The sequence below is a fragment of the Bactrocera dorsalis genome, chromosome 4 (assembly GCF_023373825.1).
Source record: "Bactrocera dorsalis isolate Fly_Bdor chromosome 4, ASM2337382v1, whole genome shotgun sequence".
NCBI classification, from domain to species: Eukaryota; Metazoa; Arthropoda; class Insecta; order Diptera; family Tephritidae; genus Bactrocera; species Bactrocera dorsalis.
This window is the reverse complement of record NC_064306.1, coordinates 71,079,658-71,094,175: the sequence shown is the minus strand read 5'-3', so window position 1 is coordinate 71,094,175 and position 14,518 is coordinate 71,079,658. Positions and strand designations below refer to the sequence as shown.

At 35.7% G+C, this 14,518-nt stretch overlaps 2 protein-coding genes across 4 annotated transcripts in view; one reads left to right on the top strand and one right to left on the bottom strand.

The window, feature by feature from the left end:
- Positions 1-867: 867 nt before the first annotated feature.
- The window catches only part of LOC105223013 (peptide transporter family 1), a 31,162-nt gene continuing 17,511 nt past the window's right edge, over positions 868-14,518 (top strand). The window contains exons 1-3 of one of the 3 annotated variants that reach the window (XM_011200600.2): positions 868-913; positions 13,889-14,005; positions 14,069-14,178. In XM_011200600.2, the coding sequence (XP_011198902.2) occupies positions 883-913; positions 13,889-14,005; positions 14,069-14,178 (258 nt within the window). In that variant the 5' untranslated portion in view covers positions 868-882. Of the gene's footprint in view, positions 914-975; positions 1,093-13,772; positions 13,819-13,888; positions 14,006-14,068; positions 14,179-14,518 lie in introns of those variants that run through there. The other 2 variants (XM_049455884.1, XM_011200599.4) reach the window with 2 other exon arrangements.
- On the bottom strand, positions 3,030-9,282 carry LOC105223014 (peptide transporter family 1-like). Its single transcript, XM_011200604.4, has 7 exons — positions 9,031-9,282; positions 7,228-7,412; positions 6,632-6,710; positions 6,046-6,549; positions 5,911-5,993; positions 4,235-4,651; positions 3,030-4,170 (listed from the first exon to the last, which is right to left on the bottom strand). The coding sequence occupies exons 1-7, from the start codon at positions 9,044-9,046 to the stop codon at positions 3,190-3,192; spliced, it is 2,265 nt and encodes a 754-aa protein (XP_011198906.2). The 5' UTR covers positions 9,047-9,282; the 3' UTR covers positions 3,030-3,189.

Below are 14,518 nucleotides of genomic sequence, written 5' to 3'. Positions count from 1 at the left end.
CAATATCGGACAACTATAGAATATGTCTGCCACACAAACTGAACGATCTTTCATTCGACGAGATATTTTCATGAAATTAGGCAAGGTCGTGGGTACTATTTCAATCAATTTATGTATATTGAATGCCCACTTCAGCGTTGGAGTATTCTCCCTCCCTTAAAGTTGTAACGTAAATGGAAGAATTTGCCAGCAATGTGCTTTTATAATTAAAAATTTCCATATAAAATAATCCGAGTTCAATAATAATCAGTACATACGCACACATATACACGTATATATGCTCTTATACTTCCCGCCCTATACATACAAATCGACATGAAAGCGATTGCAATTCTTAGTCGCAAGAATACAACAAACAGTTGTATAAAAGCTTTGTTTATTTATTGTAGTTTTGTTTTCTCGGCTCCAGTAGTTTATTGAACTGAAAACGTGTGGATGCACGTTTTTATTCCGCTCCACAAATACAAACAGACATAAAAGCGAGTGCAATTCGAATTCATATTAAAAGCAACTCGTGCATTTCTACCCGCTAATTATGCTCCAGATTTCATAAATTCGATCACATAACCTGATTATATGACTATTTCATATTTTCAACCAAAGAAACGGATTTTATGGTTTCTTGCAAATCACAATGGCGCATTTGTCATAGTTTTGTATTTATTTACAACGAAAAATATGGATTTTCAAGACGTGTTTCCTAAAAACTGAACCAAATTAGAGATAAAATAAAACAGCAAAAATGTAACTGCCTGTGTTTGCTGGAAGAAGAGAAAGAGATTTCGTTGGAATCTCACAACTAGAGTGTTTGTTTCAAAAATTTGAATTTTGAAAATCAGAAATGAAAGTTTTAAACACAAACGTTTACAAACGAATAATACGATGTCCAGACGAAGTGAAAAATCCTACGAAGGTATAAACATAAATCGACGTCATATATATTCGAATATTTATTAGAATTTCTAAAATCCTCAGGCACTTGTTTGTTGAGCAAATTGTGTCACGAGAATGGCTGTGGCTGTGTTCGTGGAGAGCATTCCAGCACATCGAGCGGCATACAGAGAACCGGACGCACTTCCAAGCGTAGTTATGGTAAGCTCCAGTAACAACAAGTAAGATCTGTTAGTTTTCATGTTTGGCCTGTTATTTCTGCAGGTCCCGGGGTGTTCACGCCCCGCTGTTTCGAAGGCAATTGCAGCGTAAGCGAAGCTGAAGACCTGAGCAGCCAAAGCATATACTCCTGCTTCAAGGAGCTCCACCAATTGGAGAGTACTTAAATGCGCAAATATATTGAAAACTACCGTTAAATACGGTTGCAATTAAAATTTTGTGCTTCTCTAATTATTTCTTTTCATACAAGCAATCAATTTCACTTATCAGTCAATGCTAATTGACAGTGTCATTGATCGTGTCTAGAAATTAATTCATCTAGACTCGTCGTTGTCTCATGCCTCACGTGTACAAACACACATATTTATAGTTTCATATGAAAACGTTATGAATTTCGCCAGCAATGCACTGAGATGCACTTCCCTAGCAGATAAGACGACAACAATGCATTGCTTAGAAATTCTTGAAATAATTATTTTTAAACGAATACCGTTATGAATTCTGCCTTCTAAAATTAACAAATTAAAATAGTGACCGCAAGCTATTCGACATACCACACCAAAAAGCCATTGAAAATTATATTTTGTCTTACAAAATTGATTGAAGCCTGTACCATAAATACTTTTTATGTATATAGAGTGGCTGTCTAACGACATACCTTCGACTTTAGGAGGCTCATTGTAATATCACCGCTATTAACTTCCCCTCATTTCATTGGCTCCTCACTGAACCAATCTGTGCTTCTGATGAAGGTCATTAGTACGAAAAGTTGAATCTGTGGAACCTCCGAGACGTCACCCTCGCCGATAGTTATGATTATTTTCCTATATAGAGCCATACTATGCATTAGTTAAGATGTTTAATAGTATCCTCCTCTTCTCCATTATATAGTATATTAGTATGGCTAATCGATAAGGTGTCATAAATTTAAACAATCTCTCTAATTTATGAAAGAAAGCAGTCTCAAATACTTTAGATTTTTATTGTTACCCCAATTAGTCACATGCTGTAATAATTAACTAAATATTCCAAGTCATAAAAACGTGAGTCAGAACCTGGAATCGATTTGCAGCGCCCGTGCCAACGACGCTTCTAATACTTTTATGATATTTTTGCAAGACTATCAGTAAGTTGTTAATTTAATTGCCAATTTAAATATATACATACAAACATATTCACACGTGCACAATTGAATATATTTAAAAGACGCGAGCAAAGTTCAGAGACTTGCCGCCATTCAACTGCGATAAGCCTAAGTTCGTTTGGGAACTGTGAGAAAACCGTGTGATTAGATTAAAATATGAAAACCCAGTTGTGAATAAGTACAAATTCTTAATGAGGTTGTCATCGCGCTGACAGAACTTTTGGCTCCCTTTCGGCACCTTCCACGACAAGAAGAACATTTCTGGCCATTTAGCAATCGCAGCAGCGCAAAACTCACGTCTCACTTGTTCACGCAGATCGCACCAACATACTTCTTTGCTTTTCTTATACTGTTGTCATCGCCCAAAAGGCAATGAAAATTGCTTAAGAGCTCTTTTAACCCCAGGTCTTGTGTGAATTTTGGCCGTCTGATGAACACAATCAAAACAAACATCGGCAAATTCACCGAAAACCGAAAAGCGAGGCTGGTTTTATAGGTTTGTATTCTGAAATATTGTTAGATAAATAGAGTTGAACTTTCATAACACGAACCTCTAAAAGTCGAAATTGTTCATAACTCAAACTCTTGAATTGGCAAAAGAAGTAAAAATTCATATAAATTTCCTTCCATAACTTGAAGTCTCTCTAAGTCAAAGATCCTTTATGGATTAAGGAGATTCGAGGGAGGTTCAAAGTTCCGAACCGATCAAGCTTCTCTTAGTTAAAAATAAATATAAACTTTTTTTGTTATTGCGATTTTCGTCTTATTTTTATTTGCACTATTTTTGTTATTATTGCTTACGATTACTATTATAAAATATTTACTTCCTATACCGTGAATTATAATATAAACTCACCAAGTCTAAAACTAATACTCGTATTGCTTAATATTAAGTTACATATTTACTTGTACGAATCAACATAAAGAAACTCAGCCTAATCGTCGATCGTTTTAGCCACATTGTCATTGCCAGCTTTCTTGTTTGTTTCCGCCGGCGTCAATGGCTCTGCTTCGCTTTGTGAATTGGGATTATTTGGTTTGTACCGATAGGCAACAAACATGAAGATGATCATATCGACGAACATAATACCAGCGAAGAGGAAGAACTCGTCGGCTTGCGAATCGAAAAGTTTCAGTTCGGCGATAATCACAACGATCACATTACCGAAGGCAACTGTAAGTAGCCAACAGGCTTGCAGTACCGACTTCATCGACACTGGAGCTTGCGCGTATGAAAACTCGAGGCCAGTTACGGAGAACATAACCTCAGCGAGTGTCATAATTACGTATTGGGGAATCAACCAGAAAATAGACATCGAATTCGGTTCTGTTATAATTACGACATTACTTTTATAAACACCAGTTGTTTCTTCATTTATTATGATTGTGTATCTTCCACCAACACTGAGATACTCCGAGGCAGCTAACGTGTTATCGACCAAAACATCATAATCGCCAGACTTCAGCTCGGTTTCGTTGCGCAAATTGGCGGGTTCTGTGTGCTCGATGGAGCCTTTCTTATTTCTCCACTCAATTTGCCGACCTGCCTGAACGTTCGCCAAAGTACGCACGAACGGATAACCGCGACTGGGTTTGCTTATAGTGTCTTGGCCCCATATTAGCGGATGTGTGGTGTTTTTCGAATTCAAAAACAAATAATGTGCTGTTGTTGTATCGAAAGCAAAGGTCTGCTTTGGGAATTCGAAGCAGTTTAGTCCAGCTTTCTCAGTGAACTCAAATTCGACATACAGATGATTTGTCGAGTCAATATTGATGCTGCGGTTCACAAACATGTCAAGCGAAGCAATGTCGAAATTTAAACCGGTCAAATTAGAGGTGATGGCATAGTCACAGTTTTCGCCATTGTAGACACGAAGATGTGCATTTCCAGCTGTTGGCAAAATTGGATAGGTGTCCTATAGAAATATATTTAATTGAGATAAAGTATTTACTAACATAAGGAAATAGAAATTAGCTTACCTCAAGGCTTAGCTCCACGACCCCGGAAACAACGAAAGCTATGCCCGCAAAAATGCCACCTAGTGTTAACTTTTGTAATGGACGACGAATGCCGACGAAAGCAAGCAGAGGATAGAATACAAGTTCATAAAGAGGAATGAAGACCAGAATTAATAAAGGATTTAACAATTGCATTTGATCTGGTTTGATATTCCACGAGCCCATGTCGCCATCCATACGTGCTGCCTGAATAGTCCAACGTGAACCCTGCTGATCGAAGAGCGCCCAAAAAACGGGTAAAGGCAAATAGAGTACAAGAACACGCATCAACACTTTAACATCTTCGATCAATTGACGGTCATATTTCTTATCGGCGTAGTCCAACCAGTGTTCGCGAGGATTGGTCTTCTTCTCACGCCATTTGGTAGCAATTGCGTTCTAAAGAATGTAAGTATATCAAAATATTATTTTCCTAACTTCATTAGATAACACTAGCCGACAATTTTGACATTTTTTTTCTGCTCTGAAACCAAACTTGTTTTTTTATGTTGCTTTGATAAGGTACATATATAATTTGAATATAAAAAAAATTGCTAGGTCCAGGTTAAGAGAAAAATAAAAGTAAAGTTTTTGCAAAAAATATATTGAATATTACAAATTTTTATCCCTCAATTTATATTTTCTTGTACTTTTTTGAACTTCTGCTGTATTGGTAGTCAGGATTATCACGTAAGCATAACCAGCAATAGTCTGCCAGCATGCTAGGATTCCATTTGCCTTGATACCTTTTCTCCATACTCAATATGTCTTGGTGAAATCTCTCCCTATATTCATCACTGACTGCACCTAAATTGGGAGGAAAGAAATCCAAGTGCGAATGTAGGAAATGTATTTTCAGGGACATGTTACACCCTAAAGCCTGAAAATCCGTCAATAGGCTTGATATGAGTTCTTCATAATCGGGTGATTTGGTGTTACCCAAAAAATTTTTTACAACCTCAACAAATGAAAGCCATGCTTTTTTTTCTAGCGTATTTAGTTTAGAGACAAAGTTTTGATCCTTCATAACTCGTCGTATGTCTGGCCCCACAAAAATCCCTTCTTTTAATTTCGCATCACTAAGTCTCGGAAATATACTTTTAAGGTATTGAAAACCTTCTCCCGTTTTATCCACTGCTTTTACAAAATTTTTCATTAAGCCTAATTTTATATGAAGGGGTGGCAAAATAATATTCTCGGGTTCAACAAGACGAACATTGGACACACTTTTCTGATTAGGTACATAGTCTGTTCTTTTTGGCCACTCTTTTTGGATATAGTGTTTGCTTCGAGCTCTGCTATCCCATTCGCACATAAAACAGCAAAATTTTGTGTAACCAGCTTGCATACCTAGTAACATCCCAACTACTTTTAAATCAGAACAAATTTTCCAAGAATGTTTAGCATACTGTATTTTTTGTAGTAGATTTTTGATATTTTCATAGGTTTCTTTGATATGTACTCCATGCACCTGAAACTATCGCAACCTTTTCCGAACTCGTATAAGAAGTATAACTTCAATAATATTATCCTAATTGGACCTAAGGATTTTTTTTTATTATTTTTCTAATGATATACATACTAACAGGAACCAAAATATATAATTTTTATTTCAGAGCAAAATCCATTGTCGGCTAGTGTAATTAGGGTGAACTTACACCAATGGTTTTGCTGACTAATACGACCATATTTCCTGCCGGCGGTTTGTTTTTATAAAGTGGACGACCGATTGCGAAGACAACTACAACTCATATTTTAGTTGAAATAATTGCAACTGTAAAATAAGCACTCACCTATCGAGATAACCACAAACGAAGCTGGTAAGCCAAAAGCCAGCGAATAACAGTCCTTTTCGCCGAAACAGTGTACATCATCGCGTAATATTGGTGTTGCTGTAATCGAAATCAATGAACCAGCATTGACCACAAAGTAGTACATTGAGAAAAAGGTGGTCATTTGCTTCACTTGCTCGGGTAATTTAAACTGATCACCACCAAAAGCGGAGATGGATGGTTTCACGAGACCCGAACCCAAAGACATTAATCCCAAGCCGACCATGGTAAATGTCGTAGCAGGCAAATTCAACGGTGGCACCGCACCAAGAGTAACTAACGCTGAACCAGCAACATAGATGAACGAAAGATATAAGATCGTTTTGAATTTACCAAGCCAACTATCTGAGATAATGGCACCAAAGACGCACAGAAAGTACCCGAGCATAGCGTAGACATGGAATATAACTGTAGTGGTGTCATCGTCATAATCAAGCTGCCGACTCAGGTACAACACCAGAATGGCTGCACGGGGTTGGAAAACAATGAAGGATAGTTCAATAAGAAAGTTCAAACCCCTATTAAGGAAAGATAGTTCGACACTTACTTCGCATGCCGTAGTAGTGGAAACCTCTGCAAAACTCATAGCTGATGATGAAGAATATTGATTTCGGAAACGGTAATTTCTGAAAATAAATCGAGGAATTTTTTAACGATTTAATTTCAATGTATGAGGTACAATCGATCATGATATGTATTGAGTCTTTATCAAGTTAAGGAATTTTGTATAACGAAGACGCCACGTAAATTAGGTAGATAACCAAGTGACAATTAAGATGGTCCTCCAGTGCGTAGTTTTCTGCCGATTTAGACAAAATATAATACTTTTCTGGATGCTACCGATTTCAATCTAAAGTGCATGAAGACTATAGGAGGAAAGCAACTTGCTTTTATTAGCATTTTAGATTGAAATATTATAAGGTTAAGTAAGGCAACTTGGATTAGATTGTCGTAAAGACTTTTTCAAATAAAGGAAATTAAAACGAGATATGTGATATATTCAGAAGTTTTCAAGTTCCTCTCATGAACTTAAACATTCTTTTCGCGCCCAAGCAAGTTACAAGGTTGACCGAGAGTTCTTTCCCTTGTTCTATGCAGTTTGGTCAGGTGTTCTTTTTTTTTAATCTATGTCATGAAATTCACCTTCACTTGTCCCTCAGCTTCAGAAACATTGGAAGCAGGTTCGTCATTGCCCGCAGGTTCTGTCGAATTCTCCAGTGACTTTTCACCAATTGTTGTAAGCTCATGAATTTCATCGACCGTCGATTTTCCATTTCCAGTTCTTTCTGGTTCTGTGCCTTGGGCAACGCCATTATTAGGCTTATTATCTGCAAATATGTACAATTAAGAAGATTAGATTAAGGATAAGTATTAAGTTGTTCATAATTTTGTTATTTATATAATATTGCACCTAGTAGAAAATTATTGTTGTATTTTAGTGATATTTGATAATCGAAGAAGCAGAAGATATTTGTATTTGAATACATTTTTTTCTTTTTGAAGATTTATATTATGTATATAATTTCGTGAAGATACCACATCAAATGTGAAAATTTTCCATACAAGAAGTTGTCTCCGATCGCTCGGTTTGTATGACAGCTATATGTTATATTGGTCCAATATATCGGCAGTTCCGACAAATGAGCAGCTTCTTGAAGAGAAAATGACATTTGCAAAATTTCCAAACGATATCTTAAAAACTGAGGGACTAGTTCGTATATAAACAGACAGACCGTCAGACAGACGGACAGACAGACGAACATGGCTAACGCGACTCAGCTCAACATACTGATCATTTATATATGTATATACTTTATAGGGTCTCAGACAAACTTCGTGACAAACTTAATACGGCCTGTTCAGGGTATAAATATCATTCGTAACTAGTTTCTTGCCTGTTTTAACAGTCTCTATGTAATTATGTACATATGTGTTCGAAAATTTTAAATATTTCGTTTATTTTTTCACTCAAATTGTTTACATTTATGAAGAACTCGTTTTATTCGTTTTAAGCAATCGGCGAAAGAATGCTCGCAATGGTTCTATACTATATCTAAAAAACGAAACAATGTTATTCGAGCTTTAAAAGGTTATTTACCAGTTAATATTAAAATGTAGTTTTTCAGACTCGACACATAAACGCTGTAGAATTTTTAAATACTATCAATGACAACATTTTAAAGACCAACAAAAAAGGCAACGGTTGAAGTTGTCGAATATGCTTGACTTTTAAGACTTATCGTTGTTTTAAAATACTATGAACACCCCTTCGGAACTCGCTTACAAAAGATAGGTGTATTACGAGTATTGGCTGCAAATTAGTTGTAGGATTTGTTGGTAATAAAGAAAATATTTATAAAATTTTCTGGTTAAATAAATCGAATTATTTTAAGCCAACTCAATGAAACTGAAAATCATGCTAATTTGAACTCAATTTAAAGGAGAAAACTCTTAGTAAGAAGAAACATATTTCCAGTTAAGCGAACTCAACAGAAAAGTAATTACGAAATTTCCAAAATACGATTTTTTTTAACTTAAAAACGTTAAAACCAGAGTTGAAAAAAATAAAAATTAATGGATGGTCATCTATACTTTAAAAAAATCTTAAAGTGACCACATGATATGTTCAATATACATATCTCACAAGCCACTGAAGCTATATAAATCAAATTTGCTGAGAACCAATTCTTCTAGATCCTCCTCCTACAATGTGAATATAGGTGACATAGTGCAATTGCTGCGCGATTGTTGTAATAAAAAAATAGTTTTCCAGAAGTATGGTACTTTAACCATTTAAACCTGGAACATCTTCAGGGATAAGAAGATTAAGATAAATGAACTCAATATTTACACTGTGATTTCATTTGAAATTCGTTCGCTTGGAAACTTAGAGTTTTTACATTGTTTACAAATTTATAATTTTTGATAAAGTGTTTTTCAATATACCATTTTTCTTTGCCATTTTGTTGCAGAGTGTTTTTTATTTATGCTTAAAATTGTTTTTCTGTGGTCAAGTAATCGTCCTTACTCAACACTTTTATTAATTATACATTGTGCTCTTTATTAATCCACTTTTGCTTTTTATTGAGACAAATCGCGACGTTCACGCCAAGTGTAAACGCGCGCACCGAGTTGGCCTTAACTTGTTATTTGTTAGCCATTTTGGAAAATACACGTCTAAATCCACTAACGACGATTAACAGAATGAATTTTTAAAACACCTCCGACACAGTTTGAAAACAATCAGTAACAAATAAACCATATCGCTTCATCGACTTACATATATACATACCCATAAATACGCTCCACTGCCAGATATGTATTTGTCGCAGAATAATAAGAAAAAGTAAGGGAACGCTGAACTCGCGCCGAAGCTGGCATTCTTATGTTAGACGTTTATGTTGTGATGACGTACATACGAAACTGAAATACCATTTATCCAATATACGATAAGAAGAAGTAAAACTAGCGAATCAATAGTCGATGGACGGCTGCCCAGCCGCTAAAGAACGAGGTGATTAGAGCAAGATATCGGCGCTGATGAATTTATTAGCGGCATGATTATAAAACTACTCAAAGATATTGTTGACAATCGTGAGGATCGAGGACACATGCACGCACACATTCTCACGCGCGTAGGTGAGCACATGCTTTGGCAAAGAGGTCGAAGCAAAAGAAGGTGGGTGTAAAAGATCAATCAAATTAACTTGTCACAATCGCAAATATTACAGCAGCCAGCCAAAAAAGCTATCTCTTACAAAACTGGCAAATAACATAGCAGTTAGTAAACGCCATCTCAGCAGCGGCGCAGGAGCAGCAACAGAACAGAAGTGAGAACAGCAACAGCGCGATGTCGAACATTGCCAAGTCATGTTGTGTACATTGTCTACATTCTAAGTGTAAGCGGAAATGTTGAAGAGCGGCGCGGCAGTAGCTTAGTTTGTTGCTCGACTTTTTTCTGTCCATAAATGCGCTTCGCGCCACCCTTTCGATCACCACCGCGGCGTATGAGTGTCCTCTTTAAGATGGCTTAATGATAACAATCAGGGCTTATCAGAATTACATGCATACATACACACATACATACATACATACTTATTTGCATGCTTCAAGAGTAGACGCAATTAAGGATTTAATGGAATTGGAAGAACAAGCATAATTGCGCCAAGTACCTGTATCAATAAAAATGCTGAACTAAAGTACTAAATAATCACTTTGTCTACATTTTTACTGTTTTATTAGTTTATTGGTCCGCAACCGATACCTATATCTATAGAAAAAACAAAAGTGTTTTCCAAATACACCAGTTTGATCGATAATTTACAACAAGAATTAATTACTCAATCGTTAATAGTTCGGACAAAATTGCAAACGAAGGTGATAGAATTGATTTATAGTCACAATAAAGCGATGTTCAACTGATTAGAATGTAAGTATGCTTTGGTGTTTTAATATTTGAATATTTTTAAGGACTTTGTTGGCAACATTTCAAGCTGTTGGTCATAAAATGTAAGTGCAGTGCACCTCAAACACAAATTAAATGAAAACAAACTTTTATATAGCTTTAAAAATTGAGTTTTTATATACAAAGTTCGGATCAAATCGCCTCATTTTTGATATTCCAAAAAACATTTGCCCTCTTTAAAACCTCACTCTATACATGTATACGCTATATACATTTATCAAGCTCTTCTGAGAATTTTAAACAAGACTTAGCGAATCTTCAAAAAACAGTTTATTTATAATTTGAAGAACATACGTTTTAATGATGGAATTATAACGTTATCGCCTTTCTTCGTAAATAATATTTCCGTGTCTTGAATAGTTTATTATAACGGTATATAAGGAATACCATAATCACATCGACGTGTTTGAGAGGCTTTCAAGTAAAAATCGAAATATTTATGACTAAGAAAAAGTTGGTATCCGATTCCGTGAGACCCTCATATATCCGCAGCGAAACAAGTCCGTTTCCATGGTCAACTTTTTAAAAGAACCCATTAAAAAGTGTCTTATCAGTTGAACAATACATCGATTTAAATAGATGCAATTAGTTGAGCCACACTTTCCGCTCGATAAGTTGAAGTTAATCTTCTCAAATTCAAGTATACAGCACTAATGCCAAGCCAATTACGCGTCTTTCAACTAAAAGTCAATAAATAATCACCAAACACTTGCATTCAAACACACTGCATATATAAAGATATACTTGTATCGATATTACTTCCAATCTACAAGGAATTCCAACGAATCGATAATGAGAATAGAAAAGTATGTCGCCACACGCCACCATCTACATCTATGGAGACTACAACATTTGAACGTGTGAAATGCGTTTCAGTATGGCGATCGACATTAGCGGACGTAGCTTTTCAATTAATATTCAACTGCACCCCTCCTATTGACAACTACAATGAACGAAACATATCCATAAAAGCACCCACAATGTGGGAATTAAGCAGATGGCAGGCGACAGCTGTCACTGTTTGCACAGAGTTCCTTACAAATCGGTATCTAAAAATCAGTGCTTGAAAGATCTTTTGTACGTCATACACCTAGTCTCAAATGGTAAGAGGTATTATGGAATTAAACGCACGTTTAGTGGAACAACACTGTAGCAAAAGGATTTGCTGCTCTATTTGGGTTAGGGAAACAAAGAGAGAACCAGAATTATGTGCATTGTTTGTTGGAAGGGAAAAGTTCTTCTTAATTACGAGGTTGCACCAATAACAGCACTTATCGCTAAAACCAAAAATCAGTCGTGGTTCGAAAAGTATTATTTTATGCTTGAACAATTAGATCAGGTTTGCAGGTTTCAAAAAATCTAAAATTTTTATTGCCTTATTAAATTGTACAATACTTCTACAACATTGTACTAAATTTTCAAGTTGATCTCTGTAATAGTTTTGATGATACAGCCTTGAGAACTTGGGCGCTCAAGGGTAGTTAGGCTAAGTGCGCTATCTTTCAACGCGTTTTTCTCGAAACTGTGTTTTTGAAGTCGGTTAGCAAGATTTCTCGAGAACTACTCAACCGATCTTCAAAAAATTTTACAAAGGTCGTTGAGATACAATTCTTAAAGACGTGTAGAAATGATTTTTTTCTTTCAATTACAACTATTTGAAAAAAAATGTCACGAAATTTTCAGTACAATTTCCTGCCAACACCGGCACAATATTTTTTTCCGAGAGGTCATAGGAAATTACCGAATTAAAAATATTTTTTCCAAAAATTTCAGAATTTCTTTGTTAATAGTGTATGTTTGTAGCATTAAAAAATTCGAATAAAATATTTATTTTTTTATAAAAGAAAAAAATTATTAATAAAGGGCCCGGGGAAATCTTTTGAGGATCTAAGATCCCTCAACAATACGTTCAGAAATATAGTTTCGGGTTTCGCTTGTCACGAAGCCCTATACACTCTTGTGGTCAAATTTGAATTTAACTCAACAATACCTCCGCCAATGCCACTTATAAAGTTTTTGAGGTCGCTATATTTTTGTAGTCATGGATCTACTTTAATCGAATCGTATATTTACGCCCAAGGACAATTTCGGGAAATATCGAGCAATCCAAGTCAACAATAGATATCGCTAACGAGGTTCTAAAGGTTTGCAAAGAAACTTATGAAAATACAATGTATACCGCTAAAAGTTTCTGGCATTTGAGCAATTTAATAATAACAGTATGTGCATTACCACTGTTTGAAATAGAAAAAATTTAAACTTTTACTATCTAAAGTTATATATATACTTAATTTATTTACTTTTATCAACTTCGGAAAAATCGATTTATAGTTTCGGCCAATCCCTCAAGTAAAAAATTCTGCGCCAAATATTTCGTATAAGATCTGAGATGTTTGGAAAAAACTGCTGAAGTATTAAATGTTGTTCAAATTATTTATAACCGTTACAGGCTCGTGGTATTTTTTCTATACGAATAACACAACAACCGCAACGGTTTATGAATCATCGAAATAATCAAGCTGATGATAAAATTAATTGGTTTCTTCTCACAGGGCTATATTTAGCTTCTATTATGTTATAACGGTTATTTGCATAGAAAGTAGTCAGAGTTCTATAATAATCAGTGCGTGCACACACCTACACCCGTATAAATGTGGTTTCTTAGTTGGAAGAATACAATAAATCATCGCAATTGCATAGAAGCTTTGTTTAATTGTTGTAGTTTTGTTGCCTCGGCTCGAGCAGTTTGTTGAACTGAAGGCGTGTGGGCGCACGTTTTTATTCCCGCTCAATACATACAAACAGACATAAGAGCGAGTGCAATTCGAATTCACATTAAAAGCAACTCGTGCATTTCCTCCCGCTAATTATGCTCCAGATTTCATAAATTCGATTACATAACCTGATTATATGACTATTTCATATTTTCAACCAAAGTAACGGATTTTATGGTGTCTTGCAAATCACAATGGCGCATTTGTCATATGTTTGTATTTATTTACAACGAAAAATATGGATTTTCAAGATTTGTATTCAAAAATCGAACCAAATTACAGGTAAAGTAAAACAACAACAGTATAATTGTCTCTGTTTGCCGGGAGAAGAGAAAGAGATTTCATTGGAATCCAACAACCAGAATGTTTGTTTCAAAAACTTGTCATTTCTCTCGTATTTTGAGTGAAAATTGAAAATCAGAAATGAAAGTTTTCAACACAAACGTTTACAAACGAATTATGCGATGTCCAGACGAAGTGAAAACTCCTACGAAGGTAGGAACATAAATCGGAGTCATATACATATGTATACTTGATTACGTATTAGAATTTCTAACATTTTTAGGGACTTGTTTGCTGAGCAAATTGTGTCACGGGAATGGCTGTGGCTGTGTTCGTGGCGAGCATTCCAGCACATCGAGCGGCGTACAGAGAACCGGACGCACTTCCAAGCGTAGTTATGGTAAGCTCCAGTAACAACAAGTAAGATCTGTTAGTTTTCATGTTTGGTCTGTTATTTCTGCAGGTCCCGGGGTGTTCACGCCCCGCTGTTTCGAAGGACACTGCAGCGTAAGCGAAGCTGAAGACCTGAGCAGCCAAAGCATCTACTCCTGCTTCAAGGAGCTCCACCAATTGGTGAGTACCGAAATACGCAAATATATTGAAAACTACCATTAGGTGCGGTTGCAATTACAATTTTGTGCTTCGCTAATTATTTCCTTACATGCAAGCAATCAATTTCACTTATCACTCAATGCTAATTGACAGTGTCATTGATCGTGTCTAGAAATTAATTCATCTAGACTCGTCATTGTCTCATGCCTCACGTGTACATATACATATACATATTTACAATTTCATATGAAAACGTTATGAATTTCGCCAGAGATGCACTTCCCTAGCAGATAAGACGACAACAGTGCATTGCTTAGAAATTCTTGAAATAATTACTTTTAGACGAATACCGTTATGAGCG

Coding starts and splice junctions, on each gene's coding strand:
- LOC105223014 (XM_011200604.4), bottom strand. Junction 5,994..6,045: donor GTTTGTGGTTATCTCGATAG/GTGAGTGCTTAT, acceptor TATGAGTTGTAG/TTGTCTTCGCAATCGGTCGT. Junction 4,652..5,910: donor TAGTCAGCAAAACCATTGGT/GTAAGTTCACCC, acceptor TACATTCTTTAG/AACGCAATTGCTACCAAATG.